Source organism: Cololabis saira, chromosome 16 (assembly GCF_033807715.1).
Source record: "Cololabis saira isolate AMF1-May2022 chromosome 16, fColSai1.1, whole genome shotgun sequence".
Classification (NCBI taxonomy): domain Eukaryota; kingdom Metazoa; phylum Chordata; class Actinopteri; order Beloniformes; family Belonidae; genus Cololabis; species Cololabis saira.
In genome coordinates this window covers 19,158,302-19,186,231 of record NC_084602.1, presented here as the reverse complement: position 1 = coordinate 19,186,231, position 27,930 = coordinate 19,158,302, and the positions used below count along the sequence as shown (strand labels likewise).

The 27,930-nt window shown below is 41.0% G+C and overlaps 1 protein-coding gene across 2 annotated transcripts; it reads right to left on the bottom strand.

The window, feature by feature from the left end:
* Positions 1-522: 522 nt before the first annotated feature.
* asap3 (ArfGAP with SH3 domain, ankyrin repeat and PH domain 3) lies at positions 523-22,220 on the bottom strand. 2 transcript variants are annotated; one of them, XM_061742871.1, is made up of 26 exons: positions 21,887-22,220; positions 18,809-18,881; positions 15,774-15,919; positions 14,445-14,519; positions 12,474-12,523; positions 11,858-11,981; positions 10,947-11,032; positions 10,511-10,586; positions 9,150-9,236; positions 8,855-8,964; positions 8,040-8,109; positions 7,869-7,956; positions 7,495-7,543; positions 6,583-6,749; positions 6,284-6,417; positions 6,055-6,146; positions 5,781-5,961; positions 4,783-4,868; positions 4,556-4,671; positions 4,404-4,471; positions 3,605-3,712; positions 3,209-3,413; positions 2,806-3,094; positions 2,429-2,639; positions 2,139-2,267; positions 523-1,954 (listed from the first exon to the last, which is right to left on the bottom strand). In XM_061742871.1, exons 1-26 carry the CDS (start codon positions 22,010-22,012, stop codon positions 1,880-1,882), a joined length of 3,021 nt encoding a protein of 1,006 aa, XP_061598855.1. In that variant the 5' UTR covers positions 22,013-22,220; the 3' UTR covers positions 523-1,879. The 2 variants fall into 2 exon arrangements, with proteins under 2 accessions (XP_061598855.1, XP_061598857.1); XM_061742873.1 differs by having other exon boundaries at positions 2,143-2,267.
* Between the last annotated feature and the right edge of the window lie 5,710 nt (positions 22,221-27,930).

Below are 27,930 nucleotides of genomic sequence, written 5' to 3'. Positions count from 1 at the left end.
GCTGTGTCACTCACTTTACTTTTCAACACAACGAGGTAAATACAAATTTAAAATCTAGTTTCAAATTAGATGTTTTTCTTTGTCAGGTACTCATATGTCTCTTTAAAATGTTATTTTTCAGATGATAAAGGACTTTGACATAGAAGACTGTACTTTTATTGTAAAATATAGTTGTTTTTATCTACGCTAATATCCTAACTTATTAAAAATATTTGTGATTGAGTTTAAAGTTTTTCTAATTATAAGATATTGTCAGGTACTTCAATTACCGTAAAGAAGGTTGTTTATGTTAAAATATCTCCAGTCATTTAAAGGAATATCAGATTGCTCTAAATCAGTCAGTTTTGACCGATGCTCAAAAGGTTATACTGCAATACAGATGAACAAAATTAAATAATTAGAACAGTTTGTTAAATTATTTGTCTGCACAAAGTAAATAAAAGAAAAATAAGTGCTCATATGGGTAAAATGACTTTTTCGTTTGAAAACATGCTGAGAGATATCACTTCATGTACAATGCAGCACTTGAACATGTTTAATGTTTATGGTACAAATATAGTTACAAAAAAGTGCTGATCTGTTATTTACATCCTCGCTGCTCCTTACAGTTGATGTCTGATGCGGTTCTGAACGTCTGCACGCCTCACCACTCCTGCTTAATCATCAAGTCACCAAACAATATTACGAGAAACCGCTGACGAGCAACTGGACTTCCTATCGGTTTCTTTACATTTATACATGATTACAAGGAAGTAAACGTGTCCACCTTTGTGGTTCCTGTCAGCTGCTCCTCTGCTTAGTGAGAGAAAAAAAATCGTCTCTGGAAACATGCATTTGTGTCTATTCCCTTATTCCCTAATTCCCCACCGTCTCTATTTCAGAGGAAATGTGAAATCAATTCAAAGTTCATTAGGGTGACAAAAAAATAACACTGTCCTTTATAATACACGGGTGAAGACAAGTGAGATAATATACATGGGTGTTTATACATTTTAGACAAATATATACAACAAACTGCGTATAATAGTAGTGAATCCGTATTATCCATTTATTTCTGCTCCGGATTCACTGTTTTTTGTGTTTTTTATTCTTTTATGTTGTCCCATAGAAGCTTCTGCGTGCACGCTGAGTGTAACGGAGATTGTGTTCATGGAACGAAATGCCGTTTTCTGGTCAGAGAGAATGGGTCTCTTCTTTCCTCACACACACCGTCGCTGATCAGCATTTTCCAGGAGGCGATCCCAGGAGGAAGGTAAAACTCCAGCATCCATTCTCCCTGCAGCCCGTGAGTTCTGCCCAGAGTCATTAACGGCGGCGGTGAGACCCCGTGAGCTCCAGACACTCTGGCGATTCCTTGGAGACAGACTGGCAGGCACATTCCTGGGCAGACTGCAGCAAACACTGAGCTGCTTTGGATCTGGCAAGTCAGATCAAAGTGCAGCTCCATCCCTTTGCAGCAGACATTTCCAGCTCTGCCAACTCCTCAGAAGGTCCCTCTGCGTTTAAAGTGCCTTATGGTTTTTGTTTCCCCCTGCAGGTAAGTTTTTCCCTTTGTATACAACTCATAGCTCAGTACGGACAACTTAAAAACTGATTAATCTTTAAAAAGGGACGTTGGCACATTATACCATGCCAACAACACTCTACCTTTGTACCTTTCAACTGAAATTTCAAGGTTTATGACAACAGATGAAAGCTTTCAGTTTCTTTCTTAGTTTCCTCAGTGAGTAAATTTTTTAAAAGGGAATAAACCCCATAAAAATATATTTACTTCTTCAGGTTTGCTTTGACCCTCAGGCTTGAATCAGATCTGTGAGTTTTGTCCGTTTTGATGAATTCCACTTAGCGAGAAAGTCCTAAGGTTCAGATATACAGCCCCTCAGTCTTTTAGTTTGAGTACATAGTTGACAGGAAAGGTCCCGCTCCTGGATGGTTCCCCCTCTATGTGACCAACCTACAGAACAAAGATCAATACATTCAAGTTTTTCAGCTAATACTGATCTGAATAGTTTCTATTAAGAACTGAATACACATATAACTGGCTTTAAAACACAACAAGAGTTATATTTCATTTTATGAATGTGAGTGAAAATTGCCAAGGGGTTGTTACAGATAAAAGACTCTGCAGTTGCACTTACCCACCAGTGGGGGTCATTAGTGGCTGTGACCACAATGATTTCATCTTTGAAAAAGGCGAGCTGCTCAGAGCTGACAGCCCGGCAGTCCACCAGAGCCTTGACACGGTTCTGCGGCCGGCTGCCAGAAACCTGGAGGAGACATGTAATATAATTCTCAATGTTCCACCAGCAGATTCTTATTGACTGTGAAATCTCACAAGTCTGTCTTTTTTTTCTTCTTTTCCTCACACACTGAAGACTGAAGACACATGACTGCAACACAAAGAGGGTTCTGTGCCCCCGTACCGTACCATAGCGTTTTTGCGCGAGCGCGGTGCGCAGGTTACAGGAGGCGAGGATGATGGCGCCGGAGCCGCAGAGGAGATGAGACCTGTGCCGTTTCCCACGAGGCTGCAGTACAGCTCCTCTTGGCTTCCCACACAGTTCGGAGGCAAAGTGCTACACTTTCCCTGACTGCCTCCCCCGCTGCTGGTGCGACGATACGACATGGTCTTCTCTGAACTGGAAACGGACAGAAATAACGTGAAACCACACCGCTGACGTACCTTCATCAAGTGGAGTCATTTATGAAAACACTGACTCAGTTTAGCGGGAGAGTCATTTTCATTTGAGTAATATGAAAGAACATACATTTTCATATTTAGGCATCAGCTTTTTTCTCCCTCACCTGACAGGTCCTATGTGATTCTGAGACGATGTCGGTGAAATGCTACTTTGAGACCCAAAACTAGGACTATTTTGGCCCTCAGAGTTTTGCTTATGTGACCTTTGTAAACATCCCTGTCCCAGTGGCGACCGAGGGGGTCTCCCGATCTGGCCTAGGTTCTCAGAGCTGGGGGAAAAACTGTGTCTGGTCTGTGACTGAGGACTGGATGAGTAGGAGGCTTGGCTCGAGCTCATTCGTGAAGTGGGATTTCCTTCCTGCGATATGACTGATATCTGGGGTTCAGAGCGGCCTGTGAAGATGAGCAGAAAGAGCAACGCTGTTCGTCAGAGAAACATGGATTAAATAGTAGTTCCTGTAAGATAATATGACATAATTCCTGAGAATATGATGTAAAGTATGTTACCTCTTTGGATGGATTTAGCTGGCAGTGGTGGTGGCATTGATGCTCCAGAGGGGGCGCTATTGGCCGGGGGACTTCTATACAAGAAGTCTAGATTCTCATAGTTCTGGCATGGCCTGCTACCTGTACCAGCACCATTACTCCAGCGGGCAAAGGCCGATCCTCCGTTTGCTAATGGAGAAGAACGGCTTTTGGGTAAAGGACTCACCTGGAAGAAGAACAGAATGAAATGTCATCTTCTAACTTTGAACATTTCCATAAAGACCTCATAAATATACTTCTCAAAAAACTTTCCACAGGAGTTTTTGGTTTAAAGATAAGAGTCAGAAATGAGCATGGCTAGGAGTGTGTGTGTGTGTGTGTGTGTGTGTGTGTGTGTGTGTGTGTGTAGTGCTTTACCCTTTCATCTAGGTCGTCCTCACTGTCGTAGAACTCCTGAGACTGTGACTCCCACATGAAATCCACATGAATTTGGGAGTTAAACTTCCCATTCTGGGCCAGTTCCAACTAAAATGCAAAAACAAAGAGCACACACGCATTCAGCATACACATTCATCTCCACTGATTCTAATGTCTCTGTTATAAGTGGATATTTTAGTAATAACACTGAGCTCATTTGGCTGTTGTGCTAAACTGCACTTCTTCTCTCGCTTTTGCTTCTTGACTTTGGATGGAATAAAGCTTTTGGGTTTTCAGTACGGATTTAAACATTGTTGGCTTATGAGGTAAGTGTAAAACTGTGACACTGTAGTTATCATATGCTTAAAATAACTTTGGAAACAAATTAATAAATAAAAATAAGAAAACTTCTCTTCACCGTTTCAATGCAACATCTTGTGAAATACGGTTACTCACAATCACACAGGATATTGCATAGGGAGATCTGACTAAGCAGGACAGATGGCCGGTAAGAAAATAAAACCAGTTTATAACTGCTACACACTGGGGCTTGATAGAGATAGGGTTCCTTGTTCTGGAAGTGGGTTTGTTGCTGGGCCCGGCTGCACGGGGAGTTATTTCAAGGTAGTGTTTCAAGCTGTGGAAATTGTGTTGTTTCATTTCTGGACTTGACTCTCCGGTAGGCATTTTAATGTTGCAACTTGATTCTTCAAATGAGCTTTCTGCCTTAAATTGTGTGTTCTTTGAGCATTTAAATAATAAACGCCTTAAAAAAAAGTCAAAGAAAGTGAAGCCTCACCAGTTCGATGCAGAGCGTGTGCTGCAGCCTCTTTGCAGCATCGAGAGCTGTTTCTCCACTTGAGTTTACTGTAGGTAGAAGGAAATCAATAAGCTGCTCTTATTTGCTGTTCTAGGTGACAGAGGAGTATAAACCAACAGAGTAGAAGGTACCTGGGTGAAGGGATGCCTTTGCCTTGAGCAGCAACTTGAGAGATTCGGGTTTGTGATACAGGACGCTGTAGTGAAGAGCTGTGTTCCCCTCGGCCGTTTTCTTCTCCAGACAGTTGCTGCTCAACCAACACAAGACACAGACAGAGGATGTCAAACTTTACTTAAGTGGACTGAGCAACCTTTCAGCCCGTATACACAGCAGTTAACAAAAAACCGACTCGTCTGACCTGTTCTGGCAGAGGAAATCCACCAGCGCCAGAGAGCTTCTTTCCTCCAGACGCACAGCAAGATGGAGCGCCGTCTCTTTAATCCCCTTCAGGATAAAGAAAAGGAAACACATGACACACTTTTCATGACCCTTAATAAGATCCTCCATGTGTACACAATATTTATTACTTTAGAGCTCCTGCAAATTAACCATCAGTCCCGTCAATAATCTGATGTGGTAAGTATCTGTACAAACATTACACCTATAGATCTCACTGCTGAAGCTTATGTTAGAAGTTTATTGTGCAACAAATGTATGTTATTTGTATGTTAAAGATTCAAAGTGACTCCAAGGATTAGGTTTATGTGAAGTTTAGAAAAGGAAGGGCAGCAGTGACTGTGTAAGTCAATAAGCCTGCCTCGTTTGCTCTCTGGAGACGTGAGCTCTTGACCGGAAAGCTGAAATAATAAATGAAAAGCCAACCAACACCAACAAACAATCACACGTACGACACACAGTTAAGGCTGAGCGGGTTGTGCCTGGGAGGAGGTTACGGCATGATTACAGAGAGAAGACAATAACGCGTTAGAGAAGGACACAGAACGAGGGGAAAACAAGATGAGAGGAAGGAAAAATTACATTAGGGCCTCAGACTTACCACCCACATGAACGATGCAAACATCTATCAAAAGTATGAGCTTTATACTTTCTTTTTTTAAAACATGACATTTTAAAATATTTATGCCAACTGTTCCACGGGTGTCACGGGTGAAAGTAACGAGCTGCCAACGTTTGAAATGTGTCACAAAGAGTGTACACTTTAAACGAACTCTGTGGGTGGACTTGTCAGGATGTTGTTGTCATTCGCACCAAATGCAAGACATCTGTGGGAGTGCCGGGGTTTAAATTTGTCACAGGAAAGCCTGGGTTTATTACAAGCCCTCAGACAAGAGCAGGACCACTCCTTGGAAGAAATGTGGGTGTGAAAATCCACTCGGGGCTGCAAGCTATCGTCACCTGTCTCTCGGGGGTTGTGAGTGGCTTGGTGAGGTCTGCTCCCTCGGCGTAGAGCTGCAGGAGCGAAGCGAGGTCACGGCTCTTCACTGCATCGTAAAGCCGGCCCAGAGTCGCCTCTTCTTTGCGTAGGACGTACCGCCGTTCGGCATACTTCGCCACTATGTACTCCTTCCTGGCATTCCTGTAGAGAGAACATGAATCAAAACGCTCAGTCATATTACGCCGTTTAAACAATTATAATGATGATTTGAAAAACAAATGATCAGGAACTCACATGTCACTTTGCGGTAAGGGTTTGACGGAGTCATTTGGAAGGCCGGCCTCCATGATGTCATTGAATCTGGTGTTGCCAATGTTGACGGCCAACTACAGTGAAGACACAATGCAGATGTGACAAAAAGGTATGTCGAGGAAAGGCAGACGGTTACGTCATGTCTGTGATTATGAAATCCCGGTGGCGGAGAATCCACTGTGACTGTGTCTCCGTGTGTGTATTTCAGTACCAGTAATTCAGACGTGCTCAGCAAGTCCAGCGTGAGTGACTGGATCCTCGAGTAATGGACTCCCAGATCTCGATGGATGCCGGAGCACTCGATGCATGTCAGGATGCCGAGGTTGGTGGACAACCATGTGGGCTCTGACATCAGAAACAGACAGAAAACAGGAAATGAGCAAACTGAATGAACTTCAAGAGCAAATCTTAAAAGAACACAGTTATCAAATAAAAGCGATTTATTGAGATATTTTAGTATTTTCACAGTTTCTTTTGTAGTCATCTTCAATCATGACAATAATGACTAACCTGGAGCTCCGCAGTCTGCACACGCCTCATTTCCTGGCATGTGACGGAGTTCGGCAATTATGGCTTGGGAGAGCTCCTGAAGCCCACTATCCTGGAGCTGAAGTTGATCGCCTCCCAGCGCCGTGTTCAGGGCCTCCTCCTTACTATTCTGCAGCACTGACACCCAGCTAAAAGTACAGATACAAATACGTGTGAAACAGTTTCTGGAAGCAACCCGAAGTGCCACATTTTACAATGGCTCCTGTGAGCGGCGGAACCAGCGGGAATTTTATCAGAACCTCTTAACCATGTGCTGCGCATATGTTGTCGGTTGTTTTGTGATAAGTCATCATCATGACTTTCACTTTCCCGGCTTTATAGAGAGCAAGACTCATAATAAGTCACATATCTTTCTTTCTGAAGCTTCAGTACTTTCCCCCACACATCATTCTTATATCTTTTTGGCCCCTAAACTCACAGAGATGTCACATGAAAGGATGTGCCTGCAGGCCCACACACAAGGAAGAGAAGGGCACAGACGCACCCCCATCTAAAAGCCACATCACAACACACAAAGCTCCCTCGCTTTCTGTCTGTAGCTAGAAAAGAAAAGTCCCACCCCGGCCCAGCTGCACCACCGGGTCTGAGAAGGACAGTTTTCTTCTTCTGCCATCCTTTACTTTCTCTCTCTTTTTGAATATTATTGCTTTGCTTGTTGACTGCAAATAATAGTTTTTTACCTCTCTGACAACAAAATGTTTACTCATCCCTTTGAAAACTTGCTTGCTAAGCTCAGTAAGTTCGTGCCTCTGTGAGCATTACAGAGCTTCGTCGACCTAACCTTAAACAAAAGCGGCACAACATGTTACGACTTGTCTTTCAAAGGAAGAAAATATTAGATGAATAGGCAGTAACACAGGTTCCAGTGCTTACATCACACATTCCTGCTCATCTTCTGCCTGAAAATGATACGTCCGGTTGTCTGCAAAGAGCAAGAGAAAAAAAAAAAAAAAAGGTAAATATTGTCAGTAGATCTTGACTGAATGAATCACTTAGTCGTAACAAGTTGAAAAAAAGGTCTAAATGATAACAGGATCCTAGAAACAATGCTTGTATACATAGTTTGGATTATTGCTGTGTTTTTACATTACATAAAAAGTCTGAGATACTGATTTTCTATTATTATGCAGCCCAAAGAGCTTCCACACAGCTGTTTTGCAGGTTAATGTTGAAGCGATTTAACACTAAAAGGATGACGGCAATATTTAAGCATTTAAAAGAAAGAATGAGGTTAGGATTGAACCTACGGGTGACCAGGTCAAAGGTCCTCCTGTCCTCTGGGTCTGGTCGAACCTGGCAGGTCAGTAGGTTCAACTTTGCTGGCGGCCGATTGATCTGAAAGTGAGCACCACTTTGTCAACATGTGCTGCCTGGTCAAAGTTTAGCCCCTGTGGTATGTATCAAGTATTTGTCCTCACCGTACTGTGGGAAATAGTCAGGCATCCAAATTTAACGCCACACTTCCTCTTCTGCCAAACCTTTCGAATCCTGCAAAATAGTTGAATGCAAAGAAAATACAGTGATGCAATGTTGCCAGCCTGGTTGATTTGTAAGCAGATCTTTGTGACATTAAAGACAAAAAAGAATGCAAACATGTAGCACGGGTTAGTTTTTACATTTTTATTATTCATTTTGACTGAATCAGGGTAACTGGCAGAGAACATACTCTCGTTTTGTCTGTCTTGGGCCAGTGGCAAAAAGAGAGTTTACTCTCCTCAAGTGTCTTTATTCTCCAACTGAACTACCTCCCCTTTCCTAGCACAGGAATCTAGCAGCGTCTGCGTGTTTATATGCATGCATGATGCAAAAGTTGGATCTGCTCAGTTCGCCAGTCTGCCAATGAATTCCACAGGAGGGGCCCCTGATTGAATCTTCATCTCGCTATAATGAAGACCAGCTGGGGCAGACAAAGCCTGACGTTGCCATTCCCTCTGCATGTTGAACTTCTTACTCTTCAATATCTTTGGCCACTTCTGCATCGTGCAAGCTTCCTTTATCAATTTGAAATGTTAAAATATGCACAGGAAATTAATCTTAAATGTTTATCAACAGTAGAGCTGTCTATGAGTCACAGTGCGTTTTACTCCTCACTGCCTTTGCTGCTACATTTTGTTCTTATCATCGACAACATCAGCACAGAAAACACGCCTTGCCCCGTTCGTGTTCAATACAAGCACACTTTGTGGAGAAAATGCTTGTTAAAACTGCTCGGTAACCCGTTGCTTTCACGCACCCGTCACTCTTCTTTAGCAGGAAGCCAGATTTCTCCGTCCCATACTTCTTGTTTCCCTGTGGCTGGTGGATGCTGTAGCCATTCCCAGAGTTTTTCCTGTTGAGGTACTCCTGAGATAGAACGAAATATACAGGACAAATTTTGCAGATTATTAAAGTTTTATTGGACCAACAACAAAACGGATTATTTTACAGCGCACATTTGATTTGCATATTGAAGCTTTACGGTTTACAGCTCAATAAGTTGTGGGAATACATGTAAGGACTAAACAATAATACATTAAAGTTACACAAACCTCTTTTCCCTCCACTTGTAGAAGTAATCTGAGAGAATCCCTTAACTGAATGAGCTGTTTTACCTCCTCGTCCTCTTCCACGCGTATCTACGACAAACACCATCAAAAAATTATCTCAATTTTAAAGTAGGACAAACAGCACTCTAATGTTTTCCTTCATTGGATCACATATGTTTCCTATATCATAGTTTTGTTTATGGCCTAAAATAATGCAGAACAGACTAGAGCTTTGCATCTGGGTGTGTATCCTTCAGAGGTTATGCTTTTTGTATTAAGAAGCAGATCTGTTATTCATGTGTGGAACATTTGTCAGTTTAATACAAACGTTTAAGCATTTTCTCTTGAAAAACAACACACATTTGATTTGAATTTCCTTTTCGAGGCAGTTTTGGCATGTCTGAGCGGGTCTGCGCTCTGCCCTTGAATAACCAGAAAAACCTCCAACATTCCCAGTATCATAGTATTTTCCTAATTCCCTTTCCTGCTCTACCAAGGAAAAGAGAATAAGGCTCATTTTGTGTGGACTGGAAACCAGTGGTCGGAGTAGTAGGTGTGCACTCAGGAAAGTATTAAAATGAGGGAACCTTTTGGTTTCATCTCTCTGGTTCTTGGAATAAGATTCCAATAACAGTCTCTTTCTGTAGATTTAACAGGGTGGAGATCGCAGGGGGGGGGGCAAGCGCTGAGGTTTTGGTCGTTTTGACAGAGTAAGAGCTGAATACTGCTACAGAAGGAACATACTAGAATGCAACTTTTCTTGGGCAAAACTTTACCGACCTTGTGACTGAGTGGGGCATCGGAAATGAAGAAAAAAGTATGTAGAAGAAGAGTTTCTGTATGTGTGGGGTTGAGAAGATTGGGGGTAAGATAATAGAAATATGAATGGTATGTGCATCTACTACTACTACGCATTTACACACTTTTATCCAAAGCGACTTGCATCTGAGAGAACAACATGAGTAAGAAGTCACAGGGGGGAGCATTTTGTGATGCCCACGTGCACATCATTTGGAGATAATCAGAAGAATGCTGTCCTGACCTCCTAAAGAGCACTTGGACACTTCTGAAGAAAACTGGATTATAAATGGACGACTATTAAAGCAAGTGGACCAGATTCTGAGACTACAGTCCTCCTGCAGCGGTCGCAGGTTCGAGTCCCGGCCTGCGAGACCCTTTGCTGCATGTCGTCCCCATTCTCTCTCTCTACCCCCTTTGTGTCTACACTCTGAATAAAGGCCACTAGAGCCATAAAATCTAAAAAGAAAAAAAAAATGGACGACTATCAGGCACCAGGGACTGAATGCCAAAACAAGACAGAGAAATCTGGATAAACAGAAAACTACATAGCCGATGCTGTTTACCGTGTGAATAGAAGAAGCAAGTTTCTCAATGAAGGGAGTGAGATTCTCTGCAGCTTTCAGCCCATCCTGAAAGAAACTGAAATCAGAAAAAGAACAACTGCTGATTCATGGTGGTACTTTGGGTCAAACGTCCCAGATCTCTCAGCAGCAAGAACATCACATGATGAGGCTGTAAAAGCAGTTTCTGTCCCGCATACAACCTTTGCTGTGAGTAAAATGGGTAAATAGTTAACATCAACACTGAGCGACTGAATAAGGAAGCACAGCCCAGAGTCTCGATGATTTTACAAAATTCCCCGCTGCAACCCAAGGCAGAAATCAAATCCACATGCTTTTTACTCCAAGAACTGATTTTTTTTTTTTTTTTTTAATGCTTCTTTCACTCGAGGCACAGAGTGGCTTTGTGACATAAAAGGTATTGTTGGACGACACTGACCTTAGCTGGGCCTGGAAGTATTTAATGAGGCTCTGGAGAAGATCCGGGCCCTGCCGCACCTTCAGTTCCTGGATCTTCAAAAGGTACTAAAAACATAAAAACAGAGAGTTCAAGACAGTCCAAATTAACAGATAGAGTCACAAAAACATGAGGCTTCATGTAAAACTGATAATGAAGATTTAACAAACTTCAACATCCATCACAGACTAAACACTTTATATTCTGTTTTTATGGGTGAAGCTGTATAATGTTTAGCACAGTTATGTCTTTTTTATGTCTTTTAAACGTCTTTTCAGTCAGTAAATCTTCCAGACCGATACTGGAAAAAGAAGCAGAAACTTCTGAAACTTATTTGAGTGGAAGGAATGACTGGTTGTCTTTGCACCATTAAACTCAGTCTCTCAGTAGCTAAAGCAACTCGGCAAAGGGTTTTTTGTTCAGTGTATATTCTTGAGAATTTCTCTATGTTTTACTGAGCATCTGTATATATGTGGTGAAGGGAGGAGGATAAAAGAAAAAGAGGATCTGGGATGGCTTACAACAAGTGGAAATTCCATATTCCCTCCCTCTCCTTTTGGTCTGAACAGCTGGTCTCAGTCAGGATTAGCCTCTTTTTTTTTCTTCCTCAGGGTTTTCTCCAGCTGCATGTGCACCACTATACTCAACTGAGACCTACACCACCTTTATGCAAACACACTAGAGTGCCTTTCTCAGCAATTTGCATAACAACGGCAGTTTTTCCTCCTTTAAACACAGAACTAACATGAGGGGGAAATACCCAGGACATATGGTGCACCTTGGATGGAAGACTGAATCCACAACACAGACCACCCATGAACTAAACGAAACCACCGTCAGGTATGCAGAAAGTGTCTGGGATTTGGGATTTTGACTGGCACTAATTCCCTCACCTCACACATCTGCAGCTGGAAGATCCTTCTTTCTCTTTCCATGTCCTCTCCTCCGTCTGGTACCTCCGTCCTGATCGCCCCCAGCTGCCTGGTCTTCTCCTTCTTCTCTTTCTCCAGCTTTCCTCTGATGGTGGGAAGTGGAGATGAAAGAGCATAATGAGAGCGAGATAATTCATTTTACATGAACCAACCTATTTTTTTTCATCAGTTTGATTCATTCTCAGCAGTGATAGCCAGCTGTACCTCAAAAACATTTTTCAACCATCCCCTTTATCATAGAGACTAAGGCGGTGAGAGTAAGAGAGAGCGTTAATCTACTTACAACATTATGGAACACTTGAAACCACGGCCAGAAGATCAAATAATAGCTGTAAAGTGCCTCAACCATATTTCATAGGATTGTAACTGAGAACAGCCATGGGGCTAAAGCATTACCCTATTAACATGTGCTGCTACCGCTGCTTCTTCTGCTAAAAAAAGAAAAAGCTTCTCGTAAAGCAATCATAACTAACTGATACTTCAGCTTATTTTGCTCTCAAGAGAGGATTGAGGCTTAAAGATGTCCCAGACTGAAACTATCTCGTATTAAAGTGACCCAAAGTTAACAGTTAATTACAATTTGATGTCGTAATCCTTCCAGCTCTTCTCCATGTGTTTCTTGATCTCCTGTAAAGCAAGAGAAGAGAAGAGAAGAGAAGAGAAGAGAAGAGAAGAGAAGAGAAGAGAAGAGAAGAGAAGAGAAGAGAAGAGAAGAGAAGAGAAGAGAAGAGAAGAGAAGAGAAGAGAAGAGAAGAGAAGAGAAGAGAAGAGAAGAGAAGAGAAGAGAAGAGAAGTTATAACAATGAAGCAATATACCAGGTGTTCAAAGACGGGACAGTGACAGGAGCTTAAAAACAGCATTAGCCAGCTATTGCTCACTAGTCTGTTGACATGACAAACCAAAGGGCCAAATATTGAGCAAGGCAGATAAGTTCAGTAGTTTTACAGAGCCGAGTTGTACTCAATCTTACATACGGTAATCTGTGAGAATACACTAACATTATCTAATATCTTAGGAGGCTCAGCAGTGGCTACACCAGAGACAGACAGACTTAACTTCTTAAGATGGAAATCCTCCCTAAAAATGGATTTCATACTGTTGCATTTTAATAAATTACCAAAATACAGTCCATACATATAAACTATGGACTACTGTTTGTCTGAAATATTGCATCTAAAGTCACCTTGCTCATTTCTTGTTAGGCTTCAGCGTTGGGGCGAGGGGGGCGCTAGCTGATCTATCTAAGCCAATTTATCATTTCAATATCCGCTGACCGTGTTGAACAAATCGACTCTGTATTACAGGATTACAGAATGTCTCTTGTTCATGAATAAAACATAACAATTCCAATGGACAGATCGCGAAACAACCAGACATAAGCCTATTTCTGACAAAACCTGTTGTTTTTTTTTATACAGAGTAGAATTAGCCAGCCTCCGCATCCTTATCCCAATTTTCTGCTGCATTTACTGTTTGTCAGAAGTAGTTGGTACAACATTATAAAGCGATTTTCAGAGAAGCCAAATCCATCTTTTTAAACATACTACTATGAACGGGGAAGTAAAGACTTTGTTTGTTTGTACGGGGGCTTTTGTACTGTAAAAAAACAAAACAGTATATGTGTCGTTTAAAACATATTGCTTCTTAACTGTCTTTATGATTAGATAAATAGCCTTTATTTTCATGGTATAGACACCTATTTAATGAAATTGAAAGTGCCATTTAAAAAAAGGCCACAAAAGGGACTGTTACAACCAAAAACGTAATAATGGCCAATAACGTAATAATTTTGGCCATTTCAAATGTAATAAGGCCAATAGTGTAATAAGGTGCCAATAATGTAATAAAACTTTTGAGCCAATAACGTAATAACTTTTTGCCGATAATGTAATAAGGCATTACATTATTGGCTGGTTATTACGTTATTGGCCTGGTATTAAAAAATTATTACAAAATTATTACATTATCGGCAAAAAGTTATTACATTATTGACTCAAAAGTTTTATTACATTATTGGCACATTATTACACTATTGGCTTTATTACATTTGAAATTGCCAAAATTATTACATTATTGGCAGTTATTACGTTATTGGCCGTTATTACGTTTTTGGTTGTAACAGGGACAATAACAAAAAAACCCAGACACAACAACAAAAGCTCAACCAGAGCAGCATATCCTAACATCAATCTATGAGTGTTGTACAACTGGAATAAACACTCATATGAATATTATAAAGTTACTTAGGAGTTTTGAAGGTCCCTTGGTCTCCTGTAATGGTCTGTATATTGCAGCAAAGCTAAACAAGACTGTTTAGTCACTGTGTTGAGGAGAGGTTTGAATTGTTGTCCATTATGTTTTACAACTTATTCCTCTGTGTGCCATCATCTCCAGGAGCTCCAGGAGCCCCCGGTACTGAGTCAGCCTTATCTATCGCTTTGTTTGTTTGAGTCACTGTCTCACATGTAGCACAGACAAAACATTATATTTAATATTTTCAGAAGAGATGAAAAAAAAAAAAAGGATTAGGATTAAATCCAGACTCACTAATCTGCTGTCCCGGACTTCTGATTTCAGCACGTTTTCCAGCGGAAATGCCATGATGTTGTTGAGGTTTTGGACCTAAATCATGCAAGGAAAGAGCATTGGAGAGGAGAAAGTTAGAGCGGTCCAACTAACGTCACAGCTGGAACTTATCTAACTGAAGTATGAGTAACCCCACACACATACAAACACAGATCTGCACGCTTACTGTATCTCCCACCGGTCCTGCATTTCTGGGAATTAAACTGAACCCCCCCCCCCCCCACCCCCACCAAAAACACGGGTTTGCAGACACTTTTGAATGGTGAATCATCAAATAAAAGTACTGGACAATAGTACCTGAACCAATACCTCAAACTATGCGGACATATTATGCAATCACTTTAATGAGTTGTGAGTCTGAGTACGGCTTGAGAGGAGATTCATGTCAGATGGTTATGGCATGAACTCGGTACCGTTTTTGGGAAGAATGAATCACAAACAACCTGACTGACACCAACAGGTTGCACTTTAGACCAATATGCAATTACGGCTAATTAATCTCCCTACTGGAAGTAAATCATGTGGTTATTCTGGCTCGCAGCTTTGTGGCATACAGAATTCTCCATTTCCATGTGTCTCTGGTTGACCACAGTCCACATTTACAGTAAATTTGTAAATTTCACGCAGTGTTTCCATGGTTTTCTAGAGCATTAAAACTAAGCTGCTTGCTGTACTTTACATAAATAATGTGCAACCACTTCCGTGAGCTGGCTGCAGAGCTAACATTGCTGTATTGACACAGAGGCCTGGAGATCGCTGGGGTTGTTTTGGTTGGCAGCCAGGCACTGAGGTAACTAGCAGATAATACACAGACTTCTGAAACAGGGACATGCTAGTTCTAACTGCTAACACATGAGACAGAAGATCAATACATGTATGATTATGTGCACCCTGCACTGGACAAGGCTCATATTGTAGTGGGCCTCCTTAAATCACTGCTCCTTTGCTCTTCTGGGACCAGTTTTCACATCTGTAAGGCCTAGTCTCCGCTGTGAGGCCCTGCTTGATGCATGGGAGGGAGTGTGTGAGACGCATGGTGATCGTGTACGTGTGCTGCCTCGCACATAGAGGTCTGGGATGAATTATAATCACCATAGAGACTAGAAGTGGAAATGTTCCAGACTGTCCAAGTCCAAAGGCCTAAGCGTGTGGCTGCTGAAAATCGCTCACATTGATACATCTTAGCATTAATAGGAAAACCTCATGTCTCTTATGTACATGGACTGGTTTCTGCAACAAAAGGCAGTCATTTTCTCTCCTTTCTCTTCCCCCTTTTTTTTAATCTCTCACCAGATTTTTGAAGAGGGCTGTGACCTCCCTTGTAAACACAGCCAAGTTGAGGAAGCCTGTGGAGATTTCATTGTTGTCCTGGGTCAGGTGGCTATTCCCCAGATTCTCCAGCACCTCTGTATACTGCTCTTTGTTTTCCACGTGTGCTGGAAAATAATCAACAAACAGGTAGAGTGTGACGATTGATGCAGAACGATAAAAATTAGGCCGATTTAGTCAGAAGTGCAGAAAATGTGTAGACGGAGGACGGACTTATCCTGCTTTTCTTTGGATATTTATACAAAACAAACATGTGGGATAAATTACCCCTGTTCCCTTTGGCTGTCAGGTTCTTTTACCAAGGGCCATGACCTTAGTGGGTTTCCAGTATGTACTTATGTGAAAGGAGCCTGATGGAGAAGAATATAAGCAGTACTTTGGCTTGCATATCTATCTATCTATCTATCTATCTATCTATCTATCTATCTATCTATCTATCTATCTATCTATCTATCTATCTATCTATCTATCTATCTATCTATCTATCTATCTATCTATCTATCTATCTTCTACTGCCCTTGTTTTTAACAACTTGTGCTTTTTATTATTTTACCTCTTTTCTTGTCATTTTATTTCATTTATTTGTTATTTAAGCGTATTCTTAAATCAACAACTTGTGCTTTTTATTATTTTACCTCTTTTCTCATAATTTTATTTCATTTTATTTGTTATTTAGTGCCTAATTATGTCTTGCTGCTTTTAATGTCGATGTAAAGCACTTTGAATTACCTTGTGTTGAATTGTGCTATATAAATAAACTTGCCTTGCCTATCTATCTATCTATCTATCTATCTATCTATCTATCTATCTATCTATCTATCTATCTATCTATCTATCTATCTATCTATCTATCTATCTATCTATCTATCTATCTATCTATCTATCTATCTATCTATCTATCTATCTATCTATCTATCTGAGGAAAAAGAAAGCTGCAGTTTCAATCAGGAAATCTGATTTGTAGCCAATGAATATGGTCTTCTAAAACAATTCAATGTAGGACATATTAGTGGACTAATGAAACAAAACCAGACATAAACAGAAAAGGCATCTGCTCCAGTTTCCACCACAAGACAAATATAAACTGTAAACTGACTGTAGAGGGTTGACAGATAGATAACATTGCGCTAACAAGTCATTTAGGATGATAGCAAAATTGTGATTTAGATAGGAATGCACACATTGGAGAATGGCGAATAAAAACCTCCTGAGATGATAAGAAAACTGAACAACTGTAGCTACTTAGTTTTAGTTTTTTTTTAAGTGCTACAACAACAACAACATGCATCTAGCACTCTAACAAGAAGCAGCTGAGTCACGGAGAGCCAGAGGATGATTTTACGGCTGACCTTTAACTGCCAGATGCCACCAGAGAAACTCTACTCGTCAACTGTGCTGCCAGAACACACGCAGTCGCCGGCCGCAGCATCTTGGCACAAAACTTGTGCTTGGCGTTTATGGGAACGGAAAACAAAAGGATAAAATATCTCTTTGTGTGTGTTTTTGCGTGTGCGGCCCCGTCTCGGGTCATAAGATGAGCACAGGGGGAGGAGTGGGCGTACGACTCCATCTATTTAAGTCTTGAGTCAGACTATCATCTGATTAAGTGATCGAGCAAACATAATGAGTGAGTGGGGAATGGACCTCCCATCGCCACATTACTGGAACTAACCCATATGATTCTACTTACGCGCAGAGGACGAGGTAAAGTAGGGGAGTAAAATGGAAGTAATGATGAAGCACTTTTCTGGAGATGCTGTTGCACTGCTGGCTGGGTTTCCTAATTCTTTGCAGCTGCCTCAGTGACTCATTTTTAATCAAAACTACGGCTTAAAGCCTCAAAATTGGAGTTAGGCTTTTAAGGAAGGTCAGAAAAACAACCCGAACATACATTGTGCAGTCCCCTTCCTCTCTCACATTTTTGAGGTGAATGCTCAGATGTAAAATATTCATGCCAGGTTATGGTGACACATATCCGCCTGACGCACGCAACGTCAAAGAACAATCTGACCCGAAAGAGTTGTAGGTCACTTAACCGTTGTTGCCGAAACCACACATGCCATTTAGCTTAACACAGAAACTTCTAAACCACGCTTTCTATATTTTATATAAACACAATCACCATCATCTCTCAAACCCTGGCCCCATAACAAGGGGCCTCTCTCGTAAACCGCGCTGCCCACTCTTGCCTAATGATGTCATCTGGACCGAGCTTGTTCAAGGAATTAAGTGGAGGTTCCCTCATGCGCTCGGCGGCTTATCTTGCCATAACAAAGCCTGACCTTTATCTGGAAATAACCTCCTGAGTAAGCAGACTTCACATGCAGATGCTGCAGTGTGAAACAATGTATGTTCATCTAAAACATTGGCAAATTCAGCTGCGTGGAAGTTTTTTTTTTTTCCCTTTAGTTGTTTATTCTTTATTCTTTATTCTTTATTCGGATCCCCATTAGCTTCCACTGTCGTGGTTGCTAATCTTCCTGGGGTCCACATAAAACATCACATAAACATACAATACAACATACAAAATAAACTGACACTTGTCAGTCTAAATCTAAGTACATTAAAAATGGCAATAATATAAAAATAGAGATATAAAAATAGAGAAATATTTGTCAAGCATCATGTACAAAAACATTGATTATTCTAACTGTGTGGTCTCACTCATAAATCTTTGTTTCATAGATCTTTTGAATAAATATTTGCTTTTGATACTTTTCATATTTGCAGGTAATGTGTTCCATTGTTGGGTGGCTCTATAAATAACAGATCTTTTAAGTATATCAGAAGTTGGTTTTGGAAGTGTCAAATAACCTAAGCTTACCTGTCTAGTATTATGATTATGCTTTAGACCAGCATTTAGTAACTGATCTCTAAAGAAATCTGGCTTCCCCTCAATCATTGCATTGCGTTTGAAAGCAGATTTCAGAGTTTTCTTCCACATCCCCAGAAATGGATTAAGTAAATGCGACAGTATATCACATAGAAACACTTACAGAGTCCAGAGGTGTGTATAGCTTTGATCATCTTCTTCATCCTCTGCAGAGTTGTGTTGTCTGTCTCCAGACACTGCAACAACATCCAGACACAAACATATGGAAGTGAAAATGAGGAATGAAAGGAATGTCTGCTTGTACAGGGTAAATTTAAAATGAAGCAATACTGTTTAATTCTTCAGAACTGAAGAATCATCTGAGCTTAATTTTCTCACGGTGTATGACTAAGACAAGTTTCATCCACAGTTTTGACAGCACATTTTTCAGGTTGAGACAATGTTTCGTCATACAAGTCTTTGTTAGCGTCAAAAGCCTTAATCGTATGCGAATAATATAAAAAAAACTCCTGTTTGGAACTAAATCATGTGTACTCTCCTCAAAGGGGCTGCCACGTGGCCACTCCACCCACATGGCACCAGAAACAGCTTTTAATGAGCCAGTAAATTAGACTCAACACAGACTGTGTCTTGTTACATGTTGTTTTTTCCCCACCCGAGTCTTTCTCAGTCAAGTCTCCTCCCTGGTTGTTAGATCTTTAATTAAAAAGTGGAGTAAATATTGTGTTGTGGGATGTTACAGTCAAGACGATGGGAAGTGATTTCATGGTGACCCGCTGTGCTTCTCCAGTCTCTTCTGTCTGGTATGTTGTCTGTCAAGGAAACAGGTTATGTTTGCTGAATATATGGACTAAATTTGGCCACTAACAACACACAGACAGACAGGAACCCATTTGCCAAACCAGACAGGCTTTCAAAGAGCAATCCCTGCTCCGCAGACTATGGCGCTCCACCTGTATGAGTGGTTGTGCAGAGAAGCTGCAGCGTCTCAAACGCCGCCCATTTGTCTCTGAATGTAGGCTTGTGTATACCTGCTGTGAGGGTGTGTCTATGTCCGTGTGCAACTGATGCTGGTAGCAGTTTAATATTGCACGGCTAACTGACATGTGAGCTGTATGCACTGCTTAAACTTGGCACACCTCTAAAATGGGAACCCTATACTATCATGTGTCAACACAGGATAAACTTTCAAATACGTTCATAAAGCCCAAAGCATACAGATGTAGAGGGAAATCTCTATTGCTGTGTATCTTCCTGTACCGTGGCCTCTAATCAAGAGAAATAAGTAACAAGCGGCTGAGTGTGTGTGTGGAGTTAAATGGCGTCTCTGTCTCCATGTCTGCTCCCCTAAACCACACACATGCCCACACATAACCCTAGCCATTAATCAAGCTACGGCTCGCTAAGCAGACTAAACATCATAACCGTATCTATCTTTAAAGAGTTTGCTGCATTTACAGTACAACTGTTTGTGTGCACATATGTGGGATTCCAGCATGACGCTCCCCAAACAGTTATTTCAACTATGAATTTTCCACTGTGTCCAGTCTATAAAAAAAACGGACATTAGCCCAAGATAGCTGCCTAAAGCTGCCGCCTTTATAAAACCTGGATTGTTGGATGGTGGACGTCCTATTCTGTTTAGTTGTCACAGCTTCATGCCAGAAAACTCCTAAAGAACCTCTTTCATCCATCTCGCGCCATCGCTACTGATCTATCTCTGCAGGAAAAGCATGATAGGCCTCCATTGTGTAAAATGAATAAAAAAAATCAGCATACACCCAGTTTTTCAAGAGCTCTGCCCTTATTTTTTGCAGAAGTAGTGTATCTCATTCAAACAAAATTGCAATATTACAATTTGTAAGAGAGAATCCATGGCAATTCAGACTGATGTGGCCCCCTAACAAAACCACGAAACCATCTCTGGCAAGAGCAGAAAACACATCCACAGAAGACAGACAAAGAAGGATTGGCTTGTGTGTGCAGTTAGATTATTTGCTTTATGGCAGAGTTCATGGCAGCCTCCCTCTGTTTCCTCCCTTTGCCTGGGGAGCTTTGGGAGGGGATACTTCGAATTTCAAACAGAAATGGACACACAAACCTCAAACATGCCTTGAGCCAAAGTATCAGTTTACACACACACAAAAAAGCTACAAACTGACCTTCTCATAAAAGTTTGCAAACATGGACAAATAAGTGTGCACATGCTTACCATCACAAACCCAATACTACATTTGTTGAAAGGGTTACACTTTTTTTCTGGCAAGCGATAGGTGGCATGCCTGTTCTGTTTTGACCCCACCTTTACTTTGACTCTCGAGAGACTGAACACAACACCAAGTAAACCTTTCACAAGCTACGTTACCTCATGCAACCTTTGCTCTTCTGCTGAATAAGACAACTCTGCAATGAATGCAGACGTCAAGCCTTTATTTCCTGAATGCTGTGCTGTTGATTTTGTGCAGAACAAACACATGTGTCCTGGCAAAAACTAAGCCATGTACAAATGTGAACATAATGGTAAGGCAACATTGCAAAAAACGAAATAAAGAAATATTTGTAATGCTGAACATTACTAAACATTTTTTTTTAATTGTCTATAAGAGGACCTCCTAAATCGACTTATTACAGTCTTCATGTTATATCTCAAATGTGACTCTGGGAATCTCCATTGTTACTGATCATGTTAATTATAAAGCTGTAAATGTGTTAATGCAGCAGCAACAACACACTTGGAAGCACTTGCTGCACTTTGTCGAAACCTAAATGTGAAATCATTCATATTAACAAGTGTCTGGGAGAAGCTTTTTATACAACAAAAGAAAAATGTAGTAGTCGTCAATCACTGTCAAGTCACTAAAACTCAAGGGTCACGTAATTTGTTGTTACACCTGCTTGTTAAAAAGGTTACATATTAGACGTTACTAAACTTTTCAAACCTGCAGTGTATCCTTATAAAAAAAAATCGCCTTATAACAACTGAAATGACAGTAAAAGTTTTAAAAAGCCTTGTAGGGGCGCATCCTTGAGTGCCAGCCACTACCTGAAGGCTGATTTATGGTGCCGCGTTACACCAACGCAGAGCCTACGGCGTAGGGTACGCGGCGACGCACACCGTACGGTGCACGTCGCCGCGTACCCTACGCCGTACCCTACAGCGTAAGGCCCTGCGTAAATTTAACGCGGAAGCATAAATCGGGCTTTACGCGGACAGGTAAACAGACATTACGGCTGCTCTCACCTCCTCCACGGTCAACACTGTGTTCCGACAGTCGCTCATCTTGGACTGGAAACTAGAAGTCCCGGGAGAAGACAAGTCCTCGTTTGTCAGCACCACAAAGTCTGAAATGCTTATTCGCTCCGGCATGTTTCCACCGAAAAGGAGTCCGACTTTTCACTGGGGAGAAAAGTGAGACAAACTTTCATGCGCGCATGTAATTCCCATTTGAAGACCGTTCAAACAGTTTTCTGTCTCCGTTCCTTGTGTCGAAATGGGGACAAAAGGTGGGAAGCTGAAACTACGTGTTGAATAAAGGTAGGTTAAGCAGCGGCAGGGGTTTGGAGCCGGTCTGGGCTCAGCTCTGCCAGTAGGTGTTGTATTGTGAGTCCGGGAGGCGGATCCGCGCTGCTGTCACGTGGGAATGTTGTGCTTCTCTGGCAGTCGGAGGAGAAGAAGAGAAGGGGGAGAGAATATGGAGGATTTTTTGTGCCAAAATTAAATAAATAAATACATCATTAATTAATTAAAATGGCAATGAAATATATCATTAATTAATTAAATGTGTCATTAATTAATTAAAATTAGAATGAAATGTGTCATTAATTAATTAAATGCTGAAATAATAAATATATATTTTTACTTAAAATGAATTGTATTTTAATTAATTAATGACATATTTCATTCTAATTTTAATTAATTAATGGCACATTTAATTAATTAATGATATATTTCATTCCCATTTTAATTAATTAATGATGTATTTATTTATTTAATTTCGGCACAAAAAATCCTCCATAAGAGAAGTGTATGCGTCTCTTTCATTAATACCTCTCATCTATATGCAAACGCTGTGGTCTGCGATGCAGTCGCCATGGAAATGCAGAATGCCCCCTTCACGGACTGCAATGAGGGGCAGGAATTGTAATGAATGAGGTGAGGCTGTAGAGGGGTGCAGCCAACTATACTGATGAACTTTTGTAAGGCAAGGCAAGTTTATTTATATAGCACAATTCAACACAAGGTAATTCAAAGTGCTTTACATCGACATTAAAAGCGGCAAGACATAATTAGACAGTAAATAAATAAAATTATGAGAAAAGAAGGTAAAATAATAAAAAGCACAAGTTGCTGGTTTAAGAGTATGCTTAAAGCAGCACAACGTAACTTTTCCACCTTAATATAATATTTCCAGAGTCATTGTGATGGTACATCAACTTACAACAGGTTTAATGACACCTCTGTCATGGTCTGAGGGGTTCATCGCCTTCACTGGCACTATGTAACTTCGAGGTGGATGGTAGGAACTCTTAAGGCCGAAATATGGTTCTGCGTCAAAACTGCGCTGTGCCTACGGCGTGTGGTTTGGGTCAACGCAGACCACACGCCGTCACCTGCGCCGTCACTGACGCGTACCTCCCGAAAATTGTAACTACACGTCGAGCGACGCAGACCACACTCAGACGGAGAGCGCTGTGATTGGTTCGCTTGGGAGCAACGCATTTCCGGTTTCCGGTTTGAAGCAGTCGTGAACTTTCAGGGCTCTTTTCTTCGTTTATGTGTGATTTTTTTTTATTTTGGTTTTTTGCACAATAGTTCGCTGTGACTGGAAAAAGTTGGATAAACCATTCAGAAAAAAATCGCTAACTAGTGGCCGCGGGGGGTACTGCACCGCGACCAAATGGAGAGACGGAGAAGTCCGAAGGGTTCACGACGGCGTCACGGCTGCGGCGTGTGCTCTGCGTTGGTGTGACGCAGAAGCTTAATTCAGCCTTTACACCTTACTGGTAAAGCACTACCGCTTTTGTCCAAAGGAGCCGCCAAACTCAACAAAAGCTGAAAGTTACCTTGTGCTGCTTTAAATAACAAATAAATGAAATGAAATTATAAGAAAAGAGGTAAAATAATAAAAAGCACAAGTTGTTAAAAATAAGGGCAGTAGAGTACAGCAGGTAAGTATTTAATTTAGGAGTCCGCTTCAGTAAACAATAATGTTTTTAGCCCTGATTTAAAGGAGCTGACAGTTGGAGCAGACCTCAGGTCTACAGGAAGTTTGTTCCACCGGTGAGGAGCAGAATAACTGAACGCTGCCTCACCTTGCTTGGTTCTGGTTCTTGGGACACACAACAAACCAGATCCAGATGAACCTCAGGGGTCTGGGAGCTTCATAGGAACTAACAGATCCAGCATGTATTTTGGTCCAAGACCATTCAGGTCTTTGTAGACCAGCGTAAGATTTTAAACTCTATCCTTTGACTCACTGGAAGCCAGTGAAGTGATTTCATGACCGGTGTAATGTGGTCCAGTTTCCTGGTGTTTGTAAGGACTCTGGCAGCAGCGTTCTGGATCAGCTGCAGCTGCCTGATAGATTTCTTGTTAAGAAGGAAGGTAAGGAGAATGAGATGGTCTAAAAGTGTGTTTTTATGTCGACTACACATCCTTAAGTATGCACATACTGCATTCCTAAACTCCAGAACTAATAGATTTGAGTACCCTACTTTTTATGCACAATATGTTGGAACTTGCAGGGAACCTCAATTGGGCCTTTTCTCCTTGATCCTCTTGGCTGAGGCTGCAAAGCTCCTTCCTTTTTTCATGTCACAGAGAGCTTTTTCATTGAAGGAGCACTCTTCTCCCCACCAATGTTCTTCCTGCAGTGACATTTCGTGAAATGATCTGACAAAGTGAAGCTCACAGTTTCAGAGAGGTTGGGACGGTCTAGTGCATACAGCATAAGTCCTGCGTACCTGACATTGTCAAGCCTGTCAGCTCAAAGAAAAGAGGTGTATCACTGAACCTTGCCTCAGGGGGAGCATTGATATAATACACTATGAAGTGCAGATGGGTGATTTTAGGAAGCCACAGTGGTTCCCTTTACCACAAAGCCACATTTTCCTACAATAAATTAATGATAGAAAGGAAAACACTGAATTAGGCACATTTCTGAAGGCAGCTTGAGGTTATCTTCCTCATGTTCATCCGTGGAAAAATGGGCTCACATTGTGGTTAAATGGTTTTATTTGTTCTCTGTTTCTACATATAATGGCACTCAGTAAGCAGTGCAGAATGGATGCTGTGTCTTAACTGTATCCACTAACAGCAGCGCTGTGTTTATATTCATAAAGATAAGATAAAGTGCATTCTCTGATGCATTTCCCTTCCTTTGGCATAGTTATGTCAAGGCACAGACAGTATTTTATGGCATTGTGGTTTTTTACACACCCATCTACATAGTTTTTAAACTGTTAGCTTACAGCAAATGTTTTCAAACATGTTCCACTGGATGCTCAAAGTGAAACTTCTCTGGGAGACCAGACAAACAATCTTGTCTGTTTCTACAGAAGTTCAAACACGTACACATTTTAAAAAAGTGGAAGAAAGTTTTCAGAGGAGAAACACTGTAAAAGTCCCTCTTTAATCCATTAATCATTAAATTATTACATCTTCTTACTCTAATAAGGAAATTGAGAGATGCAACTAAATGAATAGGTTTCTGTTGCATTCTTATGCAAAATAATATTTACATAAGCATGCAATTTGCAAGGATGTTGTTCTTTTTTACATTCGAGGTATGTTTGGATGTTCATTTTATATGCACAATTTTTTAATACATATATTTCTGGGGTGATGTAATGCAGGGGTTGGCTATGTCCCGACAATACCCTCCTTCAGTTTCCTTGCGGCCCCTTGTAGAGAAGCAGAGCTTTTGTGCCTCTGCCAGCCTTTGAGCTTGGGTGCTATTGTGAAATTGAGCAAACCGGTTTGCTCAGGCAGTGAATGAACATATAGTTCAAAAGAAAAGTCCAAGGAAGAGAAGCAGGAGGGGAAAAAAGAGAGATTGAAAGATAGAAAGTGGAAAACGACTTTCTTAATGTTTTCTGCAACCGGCAAAATGAGGTGGGGGTGGATGAGCCATGCAGGGAGGAAGATAAAGTTGGAAGGAAAGACAGGTTCCATTGCTTGTGTTGTCTATGCACACAAACTGTAGTGACTCATTCAATGTTTCCCCCCCCTGGCTCCACCCTTTTCCTTTCCTAACACCACACATATCTTAACTGTCATTTCCCATATCGCCAAACTCTCTCCTGCCACCCCATCTGTAATGTCCTTGCAGCAGAGCTAAGGCTGCTCACAGCCTGGGAGGATTCAGGTTTCTGCTTTTGAGGAAGCAAGGTTCACTAAATACAGCTTCTCTCTTTCTCTGACGCACACGCGCCATAGAGTTTACACCATCGTCTTCCAGTAAAGATTAGAGCTGCCAGGATTTCCTTGCAGCTTCCCAGCAGTTCAGTGGAGTAGCACATGGTCCCCAAACTCCCTCCTCCCCCCAATAAAAAGAAAGAAAGAAAAAAAACTCTTCCATTTTTTTGCTTGTTGACTCAGCTTCACTAGACCTGCTATCAATTTACTACCCATGTCAAAGCAGGAGGCCCAGGCTTACCGTAAAATCCCCTCTCTTCCAGTCAACGTAGATGACCAAAAATGGAAGGATTGGAGACAAAAAAAGGGCTTTCACTTGTATATACATACATACATACATACATACATACATACATACATACATACATACATACATACATACATACATACATACATACATACATACATACATACATACATACGTATATATATATATATATATATGAAACACAGTAGGTTCTTCATGTGTAATGTACACCTACAGTATTTGTCTCAAATGCAGGTAGAAACAGCTCTGACTTTGAGTAACATCTTCTGTTTTGGAAAAAAATGCATCATCCCTGAGTCATTGATTTCAGCAGTGTCATTTGGGTCCAGTGCCACGGCACGGTCTCTCATTTGACAAGATACCGTACCCGCCTTTCCAACTCACCCTCGGACAGAAACCGACTCTTAATGCAGTTGGCATGGCAACAAAACGTTGTCTAAACGAGGAACAGGTTTTCAAACTAGTTTTGTGATTCATATACATCTTTTATTTCTTCACGTGTTAGTGGCTTCTGAACTGTTCAACATCAACAAACAGTTAAATGCAGTATCTGTTAAACTGACAGTCCAAAACAAACACAAATCTGTTTATGCAAATTAATCATTTTTACTTTATCTATCATCACACTTTGTGCACATCAGTTCAAGGCCATGTCACAGTCCACGATCACTAAACTACTGCTTTACCTCAAAAATAAGGACCACCAGGAGACCCGTAATGTCACCATGGTGTGTCCTGGACGTTGGTTGGTGCTGCTGTTTGTGGACATCAATCACCTCGTTTCTGTGTGGAACACAAAGAGCTGTTTCTCTCTTTGGGAAGTTTTATAATCTGGCTCATTTGGAAGTAGTTTGTGTCAAAGTGTGCTGTAACAAATCAGCTGCCCTGCTCTACTCAGTCAATAACACAAAAACCCATTGGTCAAGGCCCTGTTTGTTTGTGTGTTTGTGTGCAATTTCTGCTTTTTCAGTTTATGAACTCTCGTGAAAAGCTGGCTCTGTGTGCAACATTTGTTAAAAGACATTTCACAGACACTTAGAAGCACAGACCCCAAAAAGAAGTTAGGTAGATAGGTAACTGTAGGCAAACACAGTTTTTATTATTCTTACATCCACAACTTCTCCATTTTCAAGGATTATATAACTTAGTTTGTATGTAAACTTACGTGCAAAAGAACTCAGAGACCTTGTTGAGCTTGAAAACATTTAGAATGCATGTTTAGAGAAAAATGAAATACACTCAGTGCTTAAAAAGAGTAATGATCATTAAATTGGCTTTCAGTTCTTTCTTTTCCCCTTGAAAGCATCGATACACTTCCTGCCGTGACCCACTGAACTTTGACCTCCTATTGTCCGCTTCCTTTTGTGAGCTGGTTTCCAAAGCAACAGGCTCAGAAAGAATGATGGGAGTTTTATGTCAACCTGTCTGAATTCATTTATAAATCATTCACTTTCATTGTCACCCCTCTTGTCAACCTATTATCCCTCCTCAGGGAATGTCACTTTTTATTAGATCAACATCAGTGGCTGTGCACTTTCAGTTATCGGACAAAAGGGGGGAAAAATCCTTTACTTTTTGTTGTTTTAATAAAGCTATAGTC